The 26,745-nt window shown below is 39.9% G+C and overlaps 1 protein-coding gene across 3 annotated transcripts in view; it reads left to right on the top strand.

Moving 5' to 3' along the window:
• Window positions 1-21,534, top strand: part of DHX40 (DEAH-box helicase 40) — a 42,052-nt gene extending 20,518 nt beyond the window's left edge. For 2 of the 3 annotated variants that reach the window (XM_054535192.2, XM_054535191.2), the window contains 7 exons: window positions 1,545-1,702; window positions 12,025-12,139; window positions 12,664-12,772; window positions 15,814-15,908; window positions 18,323-18,392; window positions 18,656-18,884; window positions 20,236-21,529. In XM_054535192.2, the coding sequence (XP_054391167.1) occupies window positions 1,545-1,702; window positions 12,025-12,139; window positions 12,664-12,772; window positions 15,814-15,908; window positions 18,323-18,392; window positions 18,656-18,884; window positions 20,236-20,375 (916 nt within the window). In that variant the 3' untranslated portion in view covers window positions 20,376-21,529. 3 annotated transcript variants of the gene reach the window in all.
• The last annotated feature ends 5,211 nt before the right edge of the window (window positions 21,535-26,745 follow it).

Raw genomic sequence — 26,745 nt, 5'->3', positions numbered from 1 at the left:
ATTGTTAGTCTTTCATCACAATTCTGATTGAAAAACCAGCCGAGCGCGGTGGCTCATGCCTGTAATCCCAGCACTTTGGGAGGCCGAGGTGGGTGGATCATGAGGTCAGGAGATCGAGACCATCCTGGCTAACATGGTGAAGCCCCGTCTCTACTAAAAATACAAAAACAAAATTAGCTGGGCGTGGTTGCGGGCGCCTGTAGTCCCAGCTACTCGGGAGGCTGAGGCAGGAGAATGGTGTGAAACTGGGAGGCGGAGCTTGCAGTGAGCCAAGATCACACCACTGCACTCCAGCCTGGGCGACAGAGCGAAATTCCATCTGGAAAAAAAAAAAAAAAGGAGAGAGAAACTACACGATATAACCCCTTTTGTTTAATAAATATTGGTATTATTTAACAAGTCATTTCTGAGTACCATTTCAGTGCCAAGCATTATGCTGGATACATAAAAATGATAAGAGAGCCAGAGTCCTTGTTTTTATGTTTGTGTGATGGGGTGGGTAGGTTTGATATTAATAATTATTATTCTCTTGGATGTGCGTGGTGGCTCACACCTGTAATTCCAGCACTTTGGGAGGCCAAGGCGAGCAGATTGCTTGAGCCCAGTTGTTCGAGACGAGCCTGGGAAACATAGTAAAACCCATCTCTACTGAAAATACAAAAATTAGCCGATTGTGTTGGCACACGCCAGTAGTCCCAGCTACTCGGGAAGCTGAGGTGGGAGGATCGCCTGAGCTTCGGAGGTCGGGGTTGCAGTGAGCTGAGGAGATTGCGCCATTGTACTCTAGCCTGGGAGACAGAGCAAGGCCCTGTCTCCAAAAAAAAAAGGTAAAATTTAAAAAATAAAATTATTATTCTCTCATGTCTTCAAAGACATCTTTTTTTTTTTTGAGATGGAGTTTTACTCTTGTTGCCCAGGCTGGAGTACAATGGTGCAATCTCAGCTCACTGCAATCTCCACCTCTCAGATTCAAGCAATTCTCCTGCCTCAGTCTCCCAGGTAGCTGGGATTATAGGCATGCACCACCATGCCCAGGTAATTTTTTAATATTTTGGTAGAGATAGGGTTTCACCATGTTGGTCAGGCTGGTCTCAAACTCCTGACCTCAAGTGATCTACCTGCCTCGGCCTCCCAAAGTGCTGGGATTACAGGTGTAATCCCCCTCAGCCTCCTTAGTAGCTTTGCAACCTTTGCCTCCCGGGTTTGAGTGATTCTCCTGCCTCAGCCTCCCAAGTAGCAGGGACTACAGGTGCATGCCACCACACCCAGCTAATTTTTGTGTTTTTAGTGGAAACGGGGTTTTGCCATGTTGGCCAGGCAGGTCTTGAACTCCTGACCTCAGGTGATCCACCTGCCTCAGCTTCCCAAAGTGCTAGGATTACAGGCATGAGCCACCGCGTCTGGCCTAATTTTCTTAAATTGAATTGAACTTCTGGAGGTGATTGGAGGTAGTGTAAATTATATGTGATTTATTCTGAATGATGAATGTTACATTTGTACTCTCCTAGTGTAGAAAGACTTACAAACTTTTTCTTTGTATTAAGGAGTGGCCATGTCACCAGATTGGGTTTGTCTATGGTGGAGTTTCCTTTGCCTCCACATCTGACATGTGCAGTAATAAAAGCTGCTTCCCTGGATTGTGAAGATCTACTACTTCCAATAGCAGCAATGTTGTCTGTGGAAAACGTCTTCATTAGACCTGGTAAGATGTTTATTTTAAGTTGTGTTTTTTAAAATTAATAGACTTGCCTGGGCACGGTGGCTCACGCCTGTAATCCCAGCACTTTGGGAGGGCAAGGCGGGTGGATTGCTTGAGGTCAGAAGTTGGAAGACCAGCCTGACCAACATGGTAAAACCCCATCTCTACTAAAAAAAAAAAAAAAATACAAAAAAAAATTAATAGACTTTATTTTTTAGAGCATTTTTAAGTTTACAGAAAAATTGAGTAGAAAGTACAGAGGGTTGACATTCATCCCCTCAACCTCCCACAGCGATTTCTCCTATTAACATCTTTCATTTGTATGACACATAAGTTGCAATTGGTGAGCCAGTATTGACACATTATTATTAACTAAAGGGATCACTCTTTGTGTTATGGTTTTAGCTGGGATTACAGGCATGTGCCACCATGCCTGGCTAATTCTGTATTTTTAGTAGAGGTGCGGTTTCTCCGTGTTGGCCAAGCTGGTCTCGAACTCCTGACCTCAGGTCATCTGCCCGCCTTGGCCTCCCAAAGTGCTGGGATTACAGGCGTGAGCCAGCATGCCCAGCCAGGTTGTTTTCTTATTGTTAAGAGGTCTTTGCATATTTTAAATAGTTATTTAACAGATATATCTTTTGTAAATATTTTCTCCCAGTCTGTGGTTTATCTTTTAATTGTTTTGACATTGCCTTTTGCAGAGCAGAAGTTTTTATTTTTGATGAAGTCTACCTTATCAATTATTTCTTTCATAGATTGTGTCTTTATTGTCGTATCTAAAAAAGTCATTGTCGTACCCAAAGTCATCTAGATTTTCTCTTCTATTGTCTTTTAGTATTTGGACGTACAGTTGTTGCGGTACCATTTGTTCAAAACACTGTCCTTTTTCTGTTGAATGCCTTCGCTTCTTTGTTAAATATCAGCTGACTATTCTTATATGGGTCTGTTTCTGGGCTCTGTATCTTGTTCCATTTATCTGATTGTCTGTTCTTCCACCAATACCACACTGTCCTGGTTATTGGAGCTTTATAGTAACTCTTGAAGTTTTGTTCTTCCTCTTCAAAATTGTTTAGGCCATTTTGGATCTTTTTCATATAAACTTTAGAACCAAGTCTGTTGAAATCCACAAAATAACTTGCTGAACTTGCTGGAATTTTTTTTTTTTTTTTTAAATGGAGTCTTGCTCTGTCACCCAGGCTGGAGTGCAGTGGCCTGATCTCGGCTCACTGCAAGCTCTGCCTCCCAGATTCGTGCCATTCTCTCGCCTCAGCCTCCCAAGTAGCTGGGACTACAGGCGCCCGCCACAACGCCCGGCTAATTTTTTGTATTTTTAGTAGAGACAGGGTTTCACTGTGTTAGCCAGGATGGTCTCAATCTCCTGACCTTGTGATCCACCCTCCTCAGCCTCCCAAAGTGCTGGGATTACAGGCATAAGCCACTGCACCCAGCCCTTGCTGGGATTTTAATTGGGATTATGTTTTAATTAAGATAGATTAAGTTGCGAAGAAATGACATCTTGACAGTATTGTCTTCCTATCCATGTACATGGAATATCTCTTCATTTATTTAGATTGCCAGTAATTCATTGAGCATTTACTGAGGGTTTACTGTGCCTTAGCCCTAGGACAGAAAACTAAGGATAAACGAGTTTTGTTGTTGTTGTTTTTGAGACGGAGTTTCACTCTTGTTGCCTAGGCTGGAGTGCAATGGTGTGATCTGGACTCACTGCAACCTCCTCCTCCCAGGTTCAAGCGATTCTTCTGCCTCAGCCTCCCAAGTAGCTGGGATTACAGGCATGCGCCTCCACGCCTGGCTAAATTTTGTATTTTTAGTAGAGATGGGGTTTCACCATGTTGGTCAGACTGGTCTCGAACTCCTGACCTCAGGTGATCCGCCTACCTCAGCCTTGGGATTACAGGCATGAGCCACCATGCCCAGCCCGGCGTTAATTTCGTTTCATTTGTAAAGGAAGATAGTGCTTTTATAGTACATTAGTAATATACTAATTTTTTTTTGTAGGATCAAAAGAAAAGGTAGTTTAGCCCTTGCATCCTTAGAGAATTCTTTTGAAGTTTCCAGGTCTTTAAACTTCTGCTTCTTTCTTTTCTTGGTATGTCAATATAGGACACAATTTAATTTGACATATGTTAGATTTGTTTTCATGCAGTGGAGTAATTTTTTCTTTCAAGGAGCTTCCAAATGAACAGTATACCTTGTCTGCAGCCAGACAATAGAATGGGTTAGCTCACTGGCTTTATACCTTTGTAGGCTGGAAGTGTCGGGTCCAGATTAATTTATTATTGCCATGATTATAATGGAGGATACATTTTTCTATAAAAATACTCTAATCAATATACTGTTTCAAATAGTTTGCAGTCTTTTTTTAATTTAAAAAATTTTTAAATTTTATTGAGACAAGGTCTCACTGTGTTGCCCAGGCTAGAGTGCAGTGGCGTGATCTTGGCTCATTGCAACCTCTGCCTCCCAGGCTCAAGTGATCCTCCCATACCTCAGCCTCCCCAGCAGCTGGGACCACAGATGCTTGCTACTATGCCTGGCTAATTTTTTGTATTTTTGTAGAGATGGGGTTTCACTCTGTTGCCCAGGCTGGTCTCGAACTCCTGAGCTCAAGTGACCCACCAGCCTTGGCCTCTTAAAGTGCTGGGATTACAGGCATGAGCCATTCCACCCAGCAGTTGCAGTCTGAAGTGTCAGAATTTTAATTCTAGTAATACCCCTAATTGCAATTTTTTGTTCTAATAAAATGCTGTATAAAAATAAGTAATGTTAACTGGTTTTCATGAGGTAGTATCAGAGATAAAAATACCAGTGGGCACAGTGGTATCCCAGCTCCTTGGGAGACTGAGGTGGGATGATTGCTTGAGCGCACGAGATCAGGGCCAGCCTGGCCAACATAGCAAGACTCCATCTCTAATAAGAAATTAAAAAATAGGCCAGGTATGGTGGCTCACACTTGTAATCCCAGCACTTTGGGAGGCTGAGGCACGTGGGTCACCTGAGGTCAGGAGTTTGAGACCAGCCTGGCTGACATGGTGAAACCCTGTCTCTACTAAAAATATAAAAATTAGCCAGACGTGGCGTGCACCTGTGTTCCCAGCTACTGGGGAGGCTGAGGCGGAAGAATTGCTTGAATCCAGGAGGCGGAGGTTGCAGTGAGCTGAGATCGTGCCACTGCACTCCAGCCTGGGTGACAGAGACTCCATCCCGAAAAAGAAAAAAGAAAGAAAGAAATAAACAAGCTAAAATATTTCAAAACCTATTTACAGAGTATTGAAGTAGGAGTTAAGAGTGCAGGGTTCTGTCCAGCTCCACTACTACCTAATTATCTGACCATGGCCCTAGCTTTTCTAGATTTCATTTTTCATTTGTAAAACCAAGAAGTTGGATTAAGGTGACCAACTCTAATAGTCTTTTAAGGCTAGAAAAAGAAAAATGTTTTTTCCATGTTGGAATATTTAAATAGATAAAATCAGTTTGGTGTTAGCCTTTTTTGAGTGACATTTATTCTTATATAATTTCAAATAAGAATAGCAGAGGAATTCCTTTATACCTTCTATGCAGTTTCAGCAATTTTTAACATTTTACCTCCTTTGCTTTATTACTCTGTCTCCCTCTATATATGTATATATAAATGGATTTTTTTCTTTTTCTGAATCATTTAAGAATAAATTGGAAGCATTGTGCTCCCTAACCACAAAACATTTACATCTGTATTAGGCAAGAACAAGGGCAATCTCTCATTTAGCCATAGTACATTAATCAAAATTAGGAAATTGTTTTGTTTTGTTTGAGAGAGAGTCTCACTCTGTTGCCCAGGCAGGAGTGCAGTGGTGAGATCATGGCTCACTGCAGCCTTGACCTCCCGGGCTCAAGCAATTCTCCCACCTCAGCCTCCTTAGTAGCTGGGACCACATGCATATGCTACCATGCCTGACTAATTTTTAAAAATTTTTTCTGGAGACGAGGTCTCCCCATGTTGCCCAGGTTAGTCTCAAACTCCTAGGCTCAAGCAATCCTCCTGCTTTGGTCTACCCAAGTGCTGGGTTTCCAGGTGTAAGCCACTATGCCTGGCCTAAAGTTTGGAAATTTAACTTTGATACAATGTTACTATCTAATCCAGAATCCATATTGAAATTGTCCATTTTCCCTGGAATCTACAGAAAGTAGTTTGAGAATTGGTAAGCTATAGTACTGTGAAAACCCTGTATAACTACAGTTGGATATTTGTTTACAGTTAATTTTAGGTAAAATTTACATATAGTGAAATGCATAAATTTTAGGTGTATAATTCAATGAATTCTGTAAAATGCTTATACCCATATAACCCAAGCCCTGTCAATATATAGAACGTTTTTATCACTAGCAAGTTCCCTCAGTGCCACTTCTTAGTCAGATATCACTCTACCTAACACTTTTCTTATTTTTTTCTGATTAGTTTGCCTCTTCTGAAACGTCATATAAATAGAATTTTTTTTTTTCTCTTTTGAGACAGCGTCTTGCCCTGTCATCCAGGGTGGAGTGCAGTGGCACAATCTCGGCTCACTGCAACCTTCACTTCCTGGGTTCAAGCAGTTGTCCTGCCTCAGCCTCTCGAGTAGCTGGGATTACAGGCGCCCAACACCATGCCTAGCTAATTTTTGTATTTTCAGTAGAGACGGGGTTTCGCCATGTTGGCCAGGCTGGTCTCGAACCCCTAACCTCAGGTGATCCATCAGCGTCGGCCTCAGCCTTCCAAAGTGCTGGGATTACAGGTGTGAGCCATTGTGCCCAGCCCAAAACTTCATATAAATAGAATTATACACTCTCCTTTCTTGTGTCTGGCTTCTTTTGGTCAACATAATGTATGTTAGGTTTATTCTTGTTGTATGTATGAATACTTTATTCTTTTTATTGTTGACTAGTATTCCACTTTATGAACATGCAGTTGTGCATTATCCTGTTGATAGACATTTGAATTGCTTCGTTTAGTTCTATTTTTGAGTAAAGTTGTTTTGAACATTCTTGCACAAAACTTTTGTAGGTGTTTATTTTCATTTTTCTTAGATAAGGTAAATGCCTAAGAAAGAAATTTGCTGTGCCATCAAGTAGGTATATGTGAATCTTTAAGAAACTGCCAAACCTTTTCCCTAAACAGTTGTACCATTTAAAAATCACATCAGCAATGTTTGAGAGTACAGCTTGCACTAAACACCCCTCTCAACATTTGGTATTGCCAATCATTTTTATTTTACACATTCTATTATGTACCTCTTTGTGGTTTTAATTTGCATTTTCCTGATAACTAATAATGTTGAGCACTTCATGTGCTTATTGGCCATTTTTCTGTCTTCCTTTGTGATGTGTCTTTTAAAATATTTTGCCCATGTCTTTTTATTTTTGAGATGGAGTCTTGCTCTGTCGCCCAGGCTGGAGTGCAGTGGCATTATTTTGGCTCACTGCAACCTCCATCTCCTGAATTCAAGCAATTCTCCTTCCTCAGCCTCCCAAGTAGCTAGGATTACAGGCTTGCATCACCATGCCTGGCTAATTTTTGTAATTTTAGTAGAGACGAGGTTTCGCCATGTTGGAGGCTGGTCTCAAACTCCTGACCTCAGGTGATCCGCCCACCTTGGCCTCCCAAAGTGCTGGGATTACAGGAGTGAGCCACCATGCCCGGCCCCTTGTCTTAAATTAAAAAAAAAAAAACAAACAAAAAAAAACTTTAATTTGTGGATTCTTTCTTCTGCCAGCCCAAATCTACTGTTGAGCCCCTCTATGGCAGTTTTCATTTTGTTTTTTGTCCTTGTCAACTCCAGTGGTCAGTCAGTGATTGGTTGGAGGATGTACCTAACTAAGCCTTTTAATTTAAGCCAGTGATGTTTTCACCTTTTACTGTTGAATCTGTGTTTGTGGTTAGGAGACTACTTTCATGGTTGAGGGAGTTGATAAATTTGTACTGTGTTCAGCCAAGGAGTAAGAGGCTCAGACGTTTCCTCTCTATTTACTTCTCAGAAGGCACAGCTTTGGGCATGAGAACAGTCTTCTAGAACACCAGGAAGACTATGCTCTTAGCAGGTCTCTGTTTCCTTCATTGAGTTCTCCATTGAATTTTTGGCTGGTCTATCTCTATTGGTGTCACAGCAAACTGTTAGTCTCCACTGATTGTTAGCTGCTGGCTCTGTTGTTTTTGACAGTGCCCAGAGCGTAAATTGCTCCACAGTCTTGATCCAAATAAAGTTGGGCACCTCGGCAGGGGCAAGGTATTGCTTGTCTTTGATAATCCTTTCCCCATCCTTTCCTGGAAACAATCTCTGTGCTATGGAGCAGGAGTTGGAGAGGGGTGGTGGTGGTAATGGGGGCCTGTTCTTCACTGGCTCTCCTATCTGGGTCCTCCCTAAATAGCAGAAGCTTGGCGTTGGGGAGTTAGGAGCTGATACTGTGGCTCACTTTGCATCTTCCTCAGCGCAAAGCCTTTTGAGATGCAATCTCTGGATGTTCACTAGTTGCAAACATACAAACCTGGAATAGCTCTAGGAAACTGGCAGTAGTGGGAACTACCACTGAGCTGCTGAACCCAGTGGAACAACTCTTCTGCAACACAGAGCTGTGGGGAATAGAGGACTGCATAAGCTGTCATTAGCTGTTATGCTTTGATCTTCCCTACCGAGTAGCATTTAGGAGTCAGGGAAAGGGTGCCGCTTTCAGGCTGCCTTGAAGGCTCTCTCGCATAGCCCTTCCACACACACAGCTGTGGAGGGTGGGGCATTCTTCCTACTGTCCTTACCGAATTCCATAGATTAGGCTTGTCTTAAGCATTTTAATCAATCTCCAGAGACTTTGAATAATTGTCTTTGGTAATTTTGACTAGTTTAATAGATGTCTCTCTAGAAAAGAAGTTTTACCTAACTCCTCACATCACCATTCCCAATACAGTTGACTCTTGAACACACAGGTTTGAACTGTGCAGGTCTACTTATTTGTAGATTTTTTTTCTTTTTTCTTTTTTTTGAGACAGAATTTCGCTCTTATTGCCCAGGTTGGAGTGCAGCGGCACAGTCTTGACTCACTGCAACCTCTGCCTCCCAGGTTCAAGCAATTCTTCTGCCTCAGCCTCCCGAGTAGCTGAGATTACAGGCATGTGCCACCACGCCCAGCTAATTTTGTATTTTTAGTAGAGATGGGGTTTCTCCATGTTGGTCAGGCTGGTCTCGAACTCCCAACCTCAGGTGATCCTCCTGCCTTGGCCTCCCAACGTGCTGGGATTATAGGCGTGAGCCATGCACCCGGCCAATTTTTTCAATAAATATATTGGAAAAGTTTTCGGAGATTTGTGACACTTTGAAAAAACAGATGAACTCCGTAGCCTGGAAATATCAAAAAAATTAAGAAAAAGTATGTCATGAAAACATAAACTATGTGTAGGAAATGCTGCAGGATAATTAAGGAATCAGAGAGACCGAGGGGTTGAGGAGGAGTTATTTATTTAGGTGCACCAACCCAGTTGGATTAACATCCAAAGGACTGAGCCCCGAACAAAGAGTCAAGCTACCTTTTAAGCATTTTGTGGGGCGGGGGGAGATCTGTGCGGGGGGGGAAGCATATTACAGAAGTGAGAAACAAAGACAGTTATTTAATTAAGACGAGCATTACATTATTTCTTACTTTTCAAGGAACAACATGTTTTACGACTTGAGATTATCTGTCTAGTGACCTTGAAGCTGCACAGCTCGAGAAAGAGTCTTCACAATGCCTGGGAAGGGGAGAGTTAAGGCTCACTAGCCACAGAGAGAAAAACAGGCAGTTAATTTTAAAGGACTCCAGCTCTTTCTCTTCCTCGGGGAATTGGGTTTTCTTACATACAACTGAGTTTTTGCTTACACAGTCTTTAATTTCTTTTAATTCCTGTTCCAGTACTAGTCTATTTTATAATTTACTACCATAAAATATACACAAATCTATTATAAAAAGTTAAAATTTATTCAAAAATGCATGCACACAGACTGCACGGTGCCATGATTCTAGGGATTCCAGGAGGCACTGACTCACAGGTAGGCTTGTCTCCTGGTGTTGAGAGCCAGGATGGGGTCGATGCTGGAGTCTAGGACAATTTGACTTTTGGCATGATACCTTCTGGGGGATGGCAGTTAGATGCTTAAAATGAAATATTTTGGGTTAAAAATTAGTATCCCTGGCTGGCATGTTGGCTTAAGCCTGTAATCCCAGCACTCTGGGAGGCCAGGGCGGGCGGATCACCTGAGGTCAGGAGTTCAAGGCCAACCTGGCCAACATGGTGAAACCCCATCTCTACTAAAAAATTTAAAAATTATTTGGGTGTGGTGGTGTGTGCCTATAGTCCCAGCTACTTGGAAGGCTGAGACAGGAGAGTCACTTGAACTTGGGGGGTGGATGTTGCAGTGAGCCAAGATTGCACCACTGCACTCCAGCCTGGGCAGCAGAGCAAGACTGTCTCAAAAAACAAAACAAAAAACAAAATTAGTCTCCCGGAGCAGTTCAAGAAATGGAGATTAATAATCATTTATATCTTTTCCTTACCAGGGTCGTTTGTATGGTCTGAGATAAATCATAGTCTTTTTTTTTTTTTTTTTGTCTCTAGCTGCTTCATTCAGTTGCTACCTAGGTAACATAGTTGGAAGCTACTTAAAGCATGGGATAGAAGACTTTCTACCTTCATCAGTGTTTTCTTTAATCAAATTACTTTCCTCCTAGTAATAGGAACTGCTGCTTTGCAGATTCACATTGTATTCTATAGTAAATGCTGCTTCCTGGATTCAGGCAACATTGTGCCTCTGCTAAATCTAGCGGTGATAGGTATAGGGAATAGGAATTGTGATGTGACGTGTTAGATTGAAGGAAAGGATCCCTATGCAGTTTTGAAAAAATGGGACTCTGAAAGATTAGCCCTGGATAAAGTGCTATGTGGGGAATTTGGGCAGTCGGAGAGCACATGAGTCCTGAATGGGATCAGGGGAAGTGGTATCGAAGTAATTAACAGATAAATCTCAAAAACATAATGTTGAGCAAGAGAAAACAGACACATCAAGTACATACTATATGATTCGTTTATACAAAGGTTAAAAATGGGCAAAACCCATCTGTAGGATTAGAAGTCAGGATATAGTTACTCTTGTGGAAGGGAGTGGGTAGTTAATCGAAGGAGGGCATAAAGGGGGGCTGTTGAGATGCTGGTGATACTGTTTGTTGATCTGGGTACATTGGTATGTTATGTTTGTGAATATTATATGAGCTACACACTTATGTCCTGTGTAATTTTCTGTATGCATGTTATACATCAATATTACATTAAAAAAGAAAATGTTCGTAGTAGGTCAGTTCTGCATATATGGAGATCATGTCTAATTGCCTGTAATTGGGAATTGGATAAATAAGAACTGGTTAAATTGTGTTATGTTCCCCATACTCCTGGGGAATACCGTTATCATTGTTTTTTTCTTTAGACAAGGTTTCACTCTGTTGCCCAGGCCAAAGTGCAGTGATGCGATCACGGCTCACTGTAGCCTCAACCTCCTGGGCTCAAGTGATCTTCCCACCTCAGCCTCCTGAGTAGCTGGGACTACAGGCATGCATCACCATGCCTGGCTAATTTTTGTATTTTTTGTAGAGACAGGATCTTGCTTTGTTGCCTAGGCTTGTCTTGACCTCCTGGGCTCAATTGATCCACTTGGCCTTTCAAATTGCTGGGATTACAGGTGTGAGCTACCACACCTGGCCCTATATTGCTATTTTTGAGAAAGAATAATTCTATATGTACTGATATGGAGCTGTTATTAAATGAATAAACAGATTTTCAGATTATATATTCCATTTATAGAAAAATGAAATACTATGTACATATGCTTGTGTATACATAGAAATTACCTGGAAGGACACACACTAAATAATGAACAGTACTTTGCCTTGAGGATTGGTTTATGGGTAGTGTGACTGGGGAACATTGAACTTTTACATGATATTCTTTTATACCATTACATTTTTTTTTTCTGTAAGCGTGGATTACTCTTATAACAAAACTAATTTAAAAAGTAAATTACAAATACTATTTTAAAAAGGCAAATAGATTGGGAGAAGTAATGTTGTTATTCGGGTAAAATCTCCAAAGTGATATGAAAAGAAAAAAAGGAATTGTGGGAGAAATAGAGCTTCCCAAGAGGAGTTAAGAAGAGTTAATATAGTTCTACCTTACTTCACCCCAGAGGATGAGGCAGATTTTAATGAGTTTCTGAAAGCAAAGTGATTGTAGGCACTTAATGCAAAGTATAACTGAATTGCCTCTCCAATTCTTTTAGTTGATCCAGAGTACCAGAAGGAAGCAGAACAGAGACATCGAGAATTGGCAGCTAAAGCTGGAGGATTTAATGACTTTGCAACTTTAGCTGTCATCTTTGAACAATGCAAATCAAGGTATGTAAGGTAGTCCTTTGTCCTGAAAAATGTCAATTTGATGTATAGTTCCAATACGTACTTATGATGTGGCTTGTGACACTAAAGTTCAGTGAAGATGATATTGACTTCAAGGTATTTTGAATTTCAGTGAAATTATCTATGTCAGATGACTGTTGCTTAGTAGGCATTTATTATATAACATTGATTCTCTTCTTTTCTCCTCAAACCTTTCCTGAAAATGACCTTATAGAATTTTCCTTCTGTATAGGTAGCCTAGATTAAAAAATGATTGGATATTTGTTATTGCATATATAAGTAAAGAAGTCCATTTACAAATTATTTCTTAATTTAGTCAGGGGCACATGCATTAATTTAAATGTTTTTTTTCAAGTTTCCTAAAATTCTTTTTTGGTACTTGGACAGGTCTCCTGAAGGAACTGACAGTTGTTTATGGGTTTCCACTTTTGTAATAGAAATGAGAATTTTAGATTGTCTTTTACTTAGAGAAGATATTTTAAAGATACCAGTTTTTTGTTTTGCAGTGGAGCTCCAGCTTCATGGTGCCAAAAACACTGGATTCATTGGAGGTGCTTATTTTCTGCATTTCGTGTGGAAGCTCAACTGCGAGAACTAATCAGGAAGCTTAAACAGGTGATTGCCATAGTGTTTTTTTTTCTTGAGTAGCATTTTGGACCTATATATTTCATATTGAAGTTTCATTGATGTACATTAGCACCCTTTCTATTCTACCACCCTTCCATTCTATTTGTTTCTATGACCTCCTTGACCCCATGGAAGATTCCTAGTAGTAATAAAAGAATTGTCTTCACAGAAATGAAGATATTTAAAAATTGCTTTCCTGATATATAATTGACGTGCGATAACCTACACATATTTAATGTATACACTTTGATGAGTTTTGACATTTGCGTAAAACAGCTATCAAGATAATGGTACATATCCATCATCTCTCAGTTTTCTCATCCTCCCCCCCCCTTTTTTTTTTTAAGATGGAGTCTCACTCTGTCACCCAGGCTGAAGTGCAGTGGCGTGATCTCGGCTCACTGCAATCTCCACCTCCCAGGTTTAAGCAATTCTTCTGCCTCAGCCTCCCAAGTAGCTGGGATTACAGGCTTGTGTCACCATGCCTGGCAAATTTTTGTAGTTTTAGTAGAGATGGGGTTTTGCCGTGTTGGCCAGGCTGGTCTCAAACTCCTGACCTCAAGTGATCCACCTGCCTTGGCCTCCCAAAGTGCTGGAATTACAGGCATGAGCCACTGCACCTGTCCTCATTCTCTTTCATAATCCATTGTCTCACCTACCAGGCCCTCCTGCCCCACCAACCCAGGTAACCACTAATCTGCTTTCTGTCATGATACAGTAAGTCCTCACTTAATGTCATCAGTAGGTTCTTGGAAACTGTGACTTTAAGCAAAATGATATACAGCAGGCCCTAGAAAAATATTGTTTTATTCACCATTGTTTTAACACTGATGAGAGAAAAAAAAAATCTTAAAAATTTTGCTTAACTTTGCAGTGTTTAAGAACTTGTCATTGACATTGAAGACTTACTGTATATAAGTTTGCATTTCCTAGCATTTTACATAAATGGAATCAAACAGTATATGCTCTTTTTTTTTTTGTCTGGCATCTTTTACTCCTCATGATTATTAGTTTTTCAGTTTATATATCTTATTTTGGTAAAATAATTAATATAAAATTTACCTCTACTGGGCATTGATGATTAACCCCTGTAATCCCAATGCTCTGGGAGGACGAAGTGGGAGGACCACTTGAGGCCAGGAGTTCAAGATGAGCCTGAGAAACAGTGAGACCCTGTCTCTACAAAAAAATTAAAATAATTAGCTGGTTGTGTTGGCACACACCTGTAGTGCTAGCTACTCAGGAGGCTGAGGCAGAAGGATTACTTGAGTCCAGGAGTTTGAAGTTGCAGTGAGGTATGATGCCACTACACTCTAGCCTGGGCAACAGAGCAACACCCTGTCTCAAAAAAAAAAAAAAATTTTTTTTTTTTTTTTACTGTTTTTATGCGTACAGGTCACTGCACACTTAAAACATTTACAGTGTCGTACAGCCCTTACCACTTCTCCATCTCCAGAACTTTTTTTTATCATCCCATACTATAATAAAACTCCATAACCATTCAACAGTAACTCCCCATTCCTGACAGTGCATGGTAGCTCACGCCTATAATCCTAGCACTTTGGGAAGCCAAGGTGTGGGGATCACTTGAGCCCAGCAAGTTTGAGACCAGCCTGGGCAACACAGTGAGACCTTGTCTCTACTAAAAAAAAAATAAAAATAAAAAATTAGCCAGGCGTTGTGGCACACACCTGTAGTCTCAGTTACTCAGTAGGGTGAGGTAGAGGATTGCTTGAGCCTAGGAGATCCAGGCTACAGTGAGCTGTGATCACACAACTTCACTGCAGCCTGGGTGACAGAGTAAGACCCTGACTCAAAACAAAAACAAAAAAACCTACCCATTGTCTTCTTTCTCCAGCCTCTGGAAACCACTGTTATAATTTCTCTGTTTTGTTATGAATGTTTTCTATTTGCCTTATCTTCAAGTTCATTAATCTTTTCTCCTGCGGTGTCTAGTCTAATCTGCCATTAATCCCATCTAGTATATTTGTCATCTCAGGTGTTGTATTTTCATCTCTAGATGTTGGATTTCAGTCTTTAAATTTTTACATTTTATTTTTCAGGTCTCTACTTTTTGAACATATGTAATCCAGCTATACAGAAAATTATAATAAAATATAATTAAATCTGTGTCAGTTCTAGGTTGATTTTGATAGATGTCCTCATTATGGATTGTGTTTTTTTGCTTCTTTACGTCATACCTGATAATTTTTCAGCGGATGCCAAACATTGTGAATTTCACCTTGTTGGGTGCTGGATATTTTTGTGTTCTAGTTACTTGGAAATGGTCTTTGGTCTTTCTTGTTGGATCTTGCTTGCATGATTTGTTAGGTGGGATCAGAGCAGTGCTCAGTGCAGGGCTAGTTACTCCCCTCTACTGAGGCAAGGCCCATCTGAGTACTCTTCCTAACGTCACATGAATTACTGTAGTGCAGTATTCTCATGTAGCTGATAGGAACAGGCGCCATTACTAGCCCTGTGAAAACACCATGCCTTTACTTATCCTTTTAAGAGGTTCTTTTCTTGGGCTGGTAGTTTCCTCACATTTCATCTGCTAATCACTACTCAGCTCAACACTTGAGGAGGACCTTCTGCATCTCTCTGGAGTTGTGTCTTTATGCACTTCTCTTCTCTCCTGAACTCTTGTCCTGTGAATTCTAGCCACCTTGGTCTTCCTGGACTCCCAGCTTTGTGTCCCTAACCCAGGGAGTTCTCTAGGTTCCATTTGGGCTTTACTTCCCTGTACCTTGGTCTGCAGTCTTTATCAAGGCTGAAGTTGGGGCAGTTGTTGGGCGTACTGCATTTATATCCTGTCTCTGTCCTTTATTGCCTGATATTACAGTGTTTTGGAAATCATTATTTCATATATTTTTTCCATTTTTTTGGTTTCAGGTGGAAGGGTAAATCTGGTCTCTCTTAATCTATGTTGGCCAGAAACAGAGGTCTTTAGAAATGTGGATTTTTCAAAATAAAAGATTATTTCAAATTGTACTATGAGATTTACCACTCTCTATATATTCTTTTTATAGCAAAGTGATTTCCCAAGAGAGACCTTTGAAGGCCCTAAACATGAAGTACTACGAAGATGTCTTTGTGCGGGCTATTTCAAAAATGTAGCTCGAAGGTAAGCAATACGGACTTGAGAGATGGATCAAGATATAATACTGTATTTGACTATAATATTGGACTATTTAATATTAAACATTGAAGATTTGATTTAAGCTCTGTGATGATTATGACATGAATTACAGTGACGAGGGAGAGCTGCAGTGGCTCAGAATGTGGTATTAGAGCTCAAGTAGGGTAGGAGGGGTATGTTGTAGGGTGGCTGTCCAGCATGGGTTATCTTCACTTAAGGCAAGTAACAAGAGTTTTCTTCCAGAGAGGTGGCCCTGTGTATAGTGTGAAAGCCAAGTAGGTTGAGCATAGCATCCCTGAGGAAGGGTAGCTTGGCATGGAGTGCTAGGGCTTGAGCAAGGTGGGGAGGGGTTATTTGGTTTGGGGCATCAGTCGGAGTGCAGTGAGGACGGCATCTTTATAGAGAAAGGGGTAACAGTGATGGTGATGGAGATTCATTAAATACAGAGGAATTGATCACATAACTCTATGAGTGATAATGGTGAAGGGAGTTAGAAATAGCGAAAGTGAGAAAATAGGAATGATCTCTGTGCTGTTGGATTGAAATTTCAGTGTATCATTATGAAGTTATGGGTTTCATTATAGATGGATGCATGGATGGACACTGGAATAAAAATAGATGTTAGTGTGTGTATATAGAATGTATTTGTATGTATGTAAATATTTATATGTATATATGCCCTAGCTCTGAGATAATAACAATGAATAGACATAGTGCCCAGATCTTGACTTGGGACATCCATCTGCCACTTAAAGGAATCAGGGGTCTTTGGAGAAATGGGGCTGGGAAAATGCAAGATGAGCCCAGAACATCTTATTATGCCAGAAAGTAAAGAAGTGATTAACAAAGGTTGAGGCCATGTCAGAAGAACATAGGAGCCAGCATGAAGAGGCCCCAAGTGATCAAATATGAGACACTTTAAGCATCAAAATAAGTAATGATAGTAGTGGATTATTATGCAAGTAAAAGTTTATTGAGAAATGGAATTGCTTACAGGCACCTCTCCATAAAATTTTTGTTAATTACAAAAGCAAAAAGTAACTTTACAGTGGAGAATCCTGGCATATGCTACCTAAATCAAGCAATCAAAGTGAACATAATGAAATAAATAAAAATCATGTTCTTCCTGATAGGATACAATGAGAAAAACACAGCATTATGTCTGTGATATTCCTGCTAAAGATGCATAACCTGAATCTAATCATCCTGAAATAGACAAACTCAAACTGAGGGACATACCACACAGTAACTAGCCTTGACACCTTTAAAGGTGCCAAGATCATGAAAGTCAAAGACTGAGGAAGTATTCCAGAATGAAGGAGACCAAAGGGAAATGAAAAATAAAGGCAATGTATGATTCTGAATTACATCCTTTTGCTATAAAGGATATTATTAAGACATTTGGTGAAATGTCAGTGGGGTCTGAGGATTAGTTGTTAGTAATGTATCAGTGTTAATTTCCTGGTTTTGATGGTTATAGTCATGTCGGAGAATGTTCTTGATTGTTGATTGTAGGAAGTGCACAGTCAAGTATTTGGGGATGATGGGGTATTAGGTTGGCAGCTTGCTGTCAAATGATTCAGGTAAAAAAAGATTTTTTTACTCTCAACTTTTCTGTAAATTTAGATTGTTTCACACTTTTAAAAATATGGTATATCTCGGTTACCCTCTGTATGCCAAACACTGAGCAGGTACTAAAAATAGAAAGGTAGAGTAACATGAGTCCTTATATCATTCTTGATGATACCTGAGTCTAATGGAGGGTACAGATATGTAAGTGAATAATTACAATGCAGTCTGATCTGGGTTATACTATGAATATATACAAAGTACTATAGGAAATAAATTATGACAAATGAACTAGGTTTATTATTTTGACAAGTTTTTTGGAATGACATTTAGGTAGGGTAATGTAGAAGAAAATAAGGGCATGAATCGGAAAAATGATAGGTTAACTAATTGTCAAGTTTTAGAGTAGTGAAAAAATCATCCCTTTAAAAAGAGATGCAGCATAGTATAACATAAAGAAACCATATTTAAGTCAGAAGAACTGTTTAGGACTTGGTTTTACCATGCGTTAGCGCTGGTGATCTTGAGAAGTCTAGCTAATTTATTTGAGCTTCAGTGTTGACTTTTTAATAAAGTTCCTGGCTCTCGAAGCTCATAGGTTATTGTTAATATTTGTACTGATTCCTTATACCTAATTGTAGTGACTGTTTAACTTGTATAATAAGATGAATTGGTAGAGAGCTTGTAGTGACAGTTGAATAAATGTAAACCTTGCTTATAATGCTCTTTGTAGTAGAACATACTGTAATTGTTCATTGCTGAATGTAATGCTCCATTTACTTCATTGCTTTACTGTTGTAGTCTTTATCATTTTGTTTTTCTGTTTATAGATCTGTTGGGAGAACGTTTTGCACAATGGATGGTCGTGGAAGCCCAGTTCACATTCATCCTTCCTCAGCAGTAAGTACTTCATTTTTAATAAAGGGAAGAAATTTGTAAAGTTGTAGAAATAAGTAATATACAAATGTCTTCTACTTTTCACTTTGGGGTTAAATTTACATATATCTATATTACATAGATCTATAAGGGTATTGGTTGGCCCATGCCTCCTGTTTGAAGAAGATAGGAATTAATTGAGAAGGGTTTGGACTATATTTGGTTGGTCTAATGTGGAATAGGGCAGGTTATTGAGTTATCATCCTTAAAAGAAATGTTTTGTATAGCTTCATGAACAGGAAACCAAACTTGAATGGATCATTTTTCATGAGGTGTTGGTTACCACCAAAGTCTACGCGAGAATTGTATGCCCAATCCGTTATGAATGGGTAAGAGACTTGTTACCCAAGTTGCATGAATTTAATGCACATGATTTGAGCAGTGTGGCCCGACGTGAAGTGAGAGAAGATGCAAGAAGGAGATGGACAAATAAGGAAAATGTAAAGCAGCTAAAGGGTGAGTAAATCATTTGTTCTACTCTTAACCACTATGCCATACTGCTTCCCAGTAGTACTTCACTATTTTTGTTTATACAAATGTTGTGACCCACCTGGGCAATGTGGTGAGATCCCATCTCTACCAAAATAAAAATAAAAATTAGCCAGGCATGTTGGTGTGCACCTGTAGTCCCAGTGACTTGGGAGGCTGAAGCAGGAGGATCGCTTGAACCCAGGAGTTTGAGGCTGCAGTGAACTGTGATTTCACCAGTGCACTCCAGCCTGGGGGTGACAGAGTGAGACACTATCTCTAAAAAAAAAAAAATGATGATTTATGCATTATTTACTCAGAATCCCCTTTGTTTCCAAGGGGCTTTTTCTTTCTTTCTTTCTTTTTTCTTCTTTGAGACGGAGTTTCGCTCTTGTTGCCCAGGCTGGAGTGTAATGGCATGATTTTGGCTCACTGCAGCCTCTGCCTCCCGGTTCAAGCTATTCTCCTGCCTCAGCCTCCCGAGTAGCTGAATTACAGGCATGCACCACCACGCCCGGCTAATTTTGTATATCCAAGGGGCTTTTTCTATGAAATAATTAGGACCCTGGTTGGGAGGCATAAATAGTTGTGGTACTGAAATAGGACAGAAAGTTTTTCAGCTCACATACACAGAAAACTTCTTAGTAAAGCTTTTTGAGGCTGAATGATGAAGCATATTGTATTTTCTTTATTTGACATCACTGGAAAATAGAATGGTGAAGAGTTGCCAAATAAATCATAGAAAAGTCTTTAGAAATGTTAGCCACTAGGGAGGCCAGGCACGGTGGCTCACGCCTGCAATCCCAGCACTTTGGGAGGCTAAGGCAGGTGGATCACAAGGTCAGGAGATCGAGACCATCCTGGCTAACACGGTGAAACCCTGTCTCTACTAAATATACAAAAAATTAGCCAGGTGTGGTGGCGGGTGCCTGTAGTCCCAGCTACTCGGGAGGCTAAGGCAGGAGAATGGCGTGAACCCAGGAGGCGGAGCTTGCAGTGAGCCGAGATTGCGCCACTGCACTCCAGCCTGGGCGACAGAGTGAGACTCCATCTCAAAAAAAAAAAAAAAAAAAAGAAATCTTAGCCACTAGGTGTTCTATTACAGTGCAATAACACTGCCACATGCTTGAATTAGGGTCAGTTTTTCTGACTCATTGGCCTTGGTGCTCTTAATTTTGTAACCATAGACTACATTGCTTTTGAAAGGGCAAAATTTAATTTTTCTCTTTATTCTTTTTACTTTGTTAACATTGAAAAATCAGGGCTTCTCTTTCTCTTAACATTTCTAGTACTGAATCTCAAAGCTAAGTTTTATTGGATTAATTTGTAATGTTTTCAGATGGAATATCGAAAGACGTCTTAAAGAAAATGCAAAGAAGAAATGATGACAAATCCATATCTGATGCACGGGCTCGTTTCCTTGAGAGGAAGCAGCAGAGGACCCAGGACCACAGTGACACACGGAAGGAAACAGGCTAAGGTGGTGAACCCTCCAATTCAGGAAGTAGGAAAAGCAGCCAGGAAATGTGCTTCTACTTTGCCAGTTATTTCAGACAGCACTACCAAGAGGAAGTGGTCAGCACTTGTTATTGGCCTATGAACTAAAAGCAAATCAAAGCTCATAAATCAAAGCTCATCAGTTCCCGTAAATGCAATTGTCAAAGAAAAGATTGGGTTGCCATAGTCATAAGCAATGATACATGAAACCAATGAAAGACAGTACATGTGATATTTTCCTCAGTACAACTTTGCTGGCCTTAACTGGTATCAAACGCTGTCATTGAGATGTTTTCAAAGAACATTGAGTTGTATTTAATCAGCGTGTACTCCATTTGCATTGAAGCATTAAAAATTATTTTCCTTAAAATCTCTTTAAGGCCTTCTTGTCGCTGTTAGAATAGTGCTATGTACCAGGTATGTGACCATTTCTTTCAGAAGGCTGAACATAAGAGGTTTCTACTCAGCAATACTTAGATGTCTAACCGTTTAATTGCTACAGAGCTTTATAGATATTTAGAGAAAAGACTTAATCAATTAGTAAATAAAATTGCCTATGGCAGGATTCTTTCTTGAATTAATATTAATCCTTAAATTGATTTTTCTGGGATTATACAAATTCCTTTTTATATAAAAGTATATTGTTTAAAACAGTAGCTATAGCCATTAACCAAAGGACAGATGATATATATATATATATAAAAAAGTTCTTTTTTAGCTGTACCTACGTACTTATATCAGCACCATGTATGTAGGTGTGATAGTACTTCAAACAGCCCCTCCACCTGGCCTACTCTGTTATTTCCACCTGTTTGGGTAGGGCCATTTAACTTCCATTATGCCAAACTTGGGATGGGATTTTCAAAGCAGGCAACACTATTTCATCGTGTTTCAAACTGGAACCTTGAGGCTAGTATCACACTCAGGCCACACTCAGCACTTGCCCACTCTTGTTTACTGCCTTGTATTCTAGTTATTTGTGTATTTGTCTCCCTCACTAGATTATACGCTCCTCGTGGGCAGGGACTGTGTCTTTTTTCATCTTTGTATCTTTCATGCACCTAGCATAGTGCTTTGCACATAGTAGTCACTCAGTGTTTGTTAAATAAAGCTATTAGTGTCATTAAAATTCAAAAGACAGTATAATGTGTGTTTTTAGATATTTTCTGTAAAAATTAAGAATCTAAATTTTTTATCGGTAACTCTTCTGGTTATTTCCTTTGGAATCTAGTTTTATGTTCAATAATAGAAACTTGAAATCTTTATCAAAAATCACAAGGACCCAAATTCATGTATTTGTCCCTAAAGTAAGGTGAGTGCTGATGGTGTCTCCAAACCTTTCCAGTGTTTTAATTTGTTAATTTTTTTTTTTTTTTTTGAGACGGAGTCTCGCTTTGTCGCCCAGGCTGGAGTACGGTGGCGTGATCTTGGCTCACTGCAAGCTCCACCTCCCAGGTTCACGCCATTCTTCTGCCTCAGCCTCCCGAGTAGCTGGGACTACAGGCACCCACCACTACGCCCGGCTACTTTTTTGTGTTTTTTAGTAGAGACGGGGTTTTGCCGTGTTAGCCAGGATGGTCTCAATCTCCTGACCTCGTGATGCGCCCGCCTCTGCCTCCCAGAGTGCTGGGATTATAGGCGTGAGTCACCGTGCCCGGCCTAATTTGTTCATTTTTATCTTTAGTGCTCTAGACACTGTTATTAGCACATATTAAATCATTTAGTGCTGTCAGTTTCTCTTTTCAGGTGTATTGTATAAGGGCATATCCTTAGATGTGGTGGGAGTGTGTGTGGATTCTTGGAATGAGAGCTCTTCTAGTTTAGTAAATATTAAGCATATATTCTGAATCTACACCTCACACTCAAATTATATCAGTTGTTTCAGTAATGTCCTTTATGGCATTTTTCTCTAGTTCAAGATTTAGTCTAGGATCATGTATTGTTTAGTCTCTTAATCTGGAAAAAGTCCTCAGTCCTTGTCTTTCACAACATTAACATTTTTAAAATAATATAGGCTAGTTATTTTATAGAATGTTCTCAATTTGGGTTTCTCCAATGTTTCTTCATGGTTATGCATTTTTAACTGGAATACTGCATAAGTTAATAGTGTCATGGTATCACATCTGGAGGTACATGGCATTTTCCCCTTACTGGTGTTATTAATGTTAATTACTTATTAGGGTGCTTTTTAAATTATATGAACCTGGTTATCCTTATAATTCATAAATAATTTGAGGGAGAGATACTTTGACATTATATAAAATATCTTGTTCCTTATAAAATATGACATTTTGTATTTACCATCAATTGATGATTCTTGCCTGAATCCATTTTATTCTTATGGCTGCAAAATGGTGATTTTTTTTTTCTAATTCTTTTCTATATTTGTTGGTATTATATTGTAAGGAAGAGTTTTCCTTGAAGGATGAATGTCTGATAAACGGGTGGGTGCTAAGAAGAGCATGGATCAAGACAGAGAAGTATTTATAGAAAGCCCAGGGGGTGTTTGAGATGGTGGCAAACAGTTGAGTTTACTTGGTGCATAGAATATATATAGGAGAGTAGGTGGCTGAAACTGTTAAGGTCAGATTATAGAAAGCTTTGAAAACCAATCTATGGAATTTGGAATTATTTTATGGATTTGTTAGAAGGGAAGGACATCATTACAGTTTTGGGATAATTGTGACAGTGTTATTGATAAAAAATTTCTGTATCTCAGTTTGCGCTGAGAGGACTGAGAGAGCAGTAGTATCAAGGAAATGCTGGATCTAGTTAAGGCAAGAACATGGAAGCAGCCTTGGAGGAAAGGTAGGTTTTATGGAGGAGTTTGTTCTTAGAAGAATGGGAATACACCTTCAAGTTACTAAATGAAACAAAACAGAATCAAAGACAAATTTTTTTTGAGACGGAATTTCGCTCTTGTTGCCCAGGCTGGAGTGCAATGGCGCAATCTCGGCTCACCACAACCTCGGCCTGCTGGGTTCAAGCAGTTCTCCTGCCTCAGCCTCCCGAGTAGCTGGGATTACAGGTGCGCGCCACCACGCCTGGCTAATTTTTTTGTGTTTTTAGTAGAGACGGGGTTTCACCAGGCTGGCCAGGCTCGTCTTGAACTTCTGACCTCGTGATCTGCCCACCTTGGCCTCCCAAAGTGTTGGGATTACAGACATGAGCCACTGCATCCAGCCGACAAATGTTATAATAGAAAAATGGGCAAAGGACATGGTCAGTCCTTTTATAAAAGGGGAAACAGGAGGAAGGGTCAATAAATAAGACAATGAACCTAACTTGTAATCAGGGAGATGGCATTCATTTCCATCAGATTAGCAATAATTAATACTCCTGAAAAGTGTTGGTGGTGAAGAATAAATTGCTCTTATTTAATTAATTTTTCATACACTTCTGTTGCCCAGGGTGGAGTACAGCATGATCATGGCTCACTACTTCTTTGATCTAGGCTCAAGCAGTCCTCCCACCTTAGTTTCCTGAGTAGCTGAGAGTACAGGTGTGTGCCAACACACCCGACTAATTATTTTAAAATTCGTTTTTTGTATATATGGGGTGTCACTATGTTGCTTAGGCTGGGTCCCGAACTCCTGGGCTCAAATGATCCTCTTGCCTTGGCCTACCAAAATCCTGGGATTACAGACGTGAGTCACCATGCCCAGGCCAGCTCTTATTTTAGAGAACATTTTGGCAATATCTAGTAAAGTTGAAGCTGTGTACAACCTGATACCTAGTAAGTCCACCTCTAGACTTAGTTGGTCTTTGACTAGCGTATCACATCTGGAGGTACATGGCATTTGCCGCTTATTAGTGATACTAGTTTTGTTTACTTAGGGTGGACCCAGTAAGTCCATATTTAAGACTTAGGGGTTTCTCTAGACTAGGAACTCTCAGACTATATACAATATTCTGTGCCTTATAAAATTGGACTCCTATAGATATAGCGTTAATTGCTGATGATAAATACATTAAAAATGTTAAATACAGCATTCATTAAAATGTGAAATACACCATTGTTTCTAATAGAAAAAAATCTGAAAACAGCACATATCTATATAGCTGTATCAGTAGGGAAAAGGTTTAATAAATTGTGATATGTGCTTACTGTTGAATTCTACAGCAGTGAAAGTGATTTCTGAGATTCCTGATGTGTACTCCTATTTAGCAGAACAGATGAACCAGTTCATATTCCAACCAGCAATATATGAAAATGCCAGTCTTACTACACCTCATAGTTCCTCAGTCTTCTAATTATTGACAAAAAGGTGCCTCATTATTATCTTAATTTACATATTTAGATATTTAATGCTTTTTCCATATGTTCAAACTGTAGGGAATAATAAAATTATCTGATTTGAATTTGATAAGCCAGATAGTAAATATTTTAGGCTTTCTGGACATGTAATTTCTGTTGCAGCTACTCTGATGTAGTATGAAAGCAAAAACAGACAGTACATGAATGAATATCACTGTGTTCCAATAAAACTATGGAGAATGAAATTCAAATTTCACATGTCAGCAAATACAGTCAGCCCCCTGTATCTGGAGGCTCAGTATCTGGGGTTCCACAACCACAGATTCAACCAACCACAGATTTCAAATATTCCAAAGAAAATCCAATAAAAATAATACAATAATGAAAGATAATATAAAGAAAAAAAGTATAACAACTATTTACATTGTATTAGATATTATAATCGATATGATGTAAAGTATGCAGGAAAATGTGCATATATGCAGACACTACCCATTTTATATGAGAAACTTGAGCATCAACCAGATTTTGTTATCCTCAGGGGGAAGTCCTGGAACCAAACCCTAGCTGATACTAAGGGATGACTGGATTATTGTTTTGATTTCAGGTTTTTTTTCTTTGAGATGGAGTCTTACTCTGTCGCCCAGGCTGGAGTGCAGTGGCATGATCTCGGCTCACTGCAACCTCCGCCTCCCAGGTTCAAATGATTCTCCTGCCTCAGTGTCCTGAGTACCTGGGATTACAGGGACCTGCCACCACACCCAGCTAATTTTTGTATTTTTAGTAAAGATGGGGTTTCCCATGTTGGCCAGGCTGGTCTCAAACTTCTGACCTCAAGTGATCCGCCTGCTTTGGCCTCCCAAAGTGCTGGGATTACAGGTGTGAGCCAGCACGCCCACCAGTTTCAGTTTTTTACCACTTGTATTTGAATCTAGAAAAACTACTTTTTAATATTCCCATTCTAACTTAAATGAGCACTTCATTTGCAAGAAAAGGTCTTAATGAAATGTCAGATTTTTCTGGCTTTTACTTTTTCTTCATAGCAGAGTTGATGAGACTAAGCATAATATCAAGGAATCAATAAATTTAAGTAGTAATCTTTAATCACCCAAAGATTTTTAAAGTAATCCTTATTACTTGTTAGCTGTTCCTTTAAACTTAATACATGAATAATACAAAATTCCCTTGTGAAGCTGTTAAAGATTTTTCAAAGAAAATGATTAGTCACAGCTGGGCATGGTGGCTCACACCTGTAATCCCAGCACTTTGGGAGGCCGAGGTGGGCAGATCACGAGGTCAGGAGCTCCAGACCAGCCTGGCCAACATGGTGAAACCCCGTCTCTACTAAAGATACAAAAAATTAGCTGGGTGTAGTAGTACCTGCCTGTAATCCCAGCTACTCAGGAGGCTGGGGCAGGAGAATCGCTTGAACCCATGAGGCGGAGGTTGCAGTGAGCTGAGATCACACCACTGCACTCCAGCCTGGGCGACGGAGCAAGACTCTGTCTCAGAAAAAAACGACAATGATTAGTCACATTCTTTGTCCAGATAAAATCCACATATTTTTCTCACCTATTAATATTATTACTTGGTTCTCAGCTAAAATACAGGAAATGAGATGAGTGAACCCAAAATACAGCCTAGCACCCAGTTTGGTGCTTTGTATATGGGAGGTATTTATAAATGATTGTTGTGCCAACTCCAGATGCGATTACTAACAACATAAAGTAGCCTAGGCTTCAAATTAAATGGGTTGTGTAATCAATAAATGCTTTAATAGCTGGAGAAGTAAGGTAAATTGATTTTTTTTTTTTTTGAGACAGAGCCTCACTCTGTTGCCCAAGCAGGAGTGCAGTGATGCCATCTTGGCTCACTGCAACCTCCGCCTCCCCGGTTCAAGCAATTCTCCTGGCTTAGCCTCCCGAGTAGCTGGGACTACAGGCGCCCGCCATCACACCCAGCTAATTTTTGTATTTTTAGCAGAGGCGGGGTTTCACCATGTTGGCCAGGATGGTCTTGAACTCCTGACCTCAAGTGATCCACCCACCTCGGCTTCCCAAAGTGCTGGGATTACAGGCGTGAGGCACCGTGCCT

Source organism: Pongo abelii, chromosome 19 (assembly GCF_028885655.2).
Source record: "Pongo abelii isolate AG06213 chromosome 19, NHGRI_mPonAbe1-v2.0_pri, whole genome shotgun sequence".
Classification (NCBI taxonomy): Eukaryota; Metazoa; Chordata; class Mammalia; order Primates; family Hominidae; genus Pongo; species Pongo abelii.
This window is presented reverse-complemented; position numbering and strand designations above follow the sequence as displayed.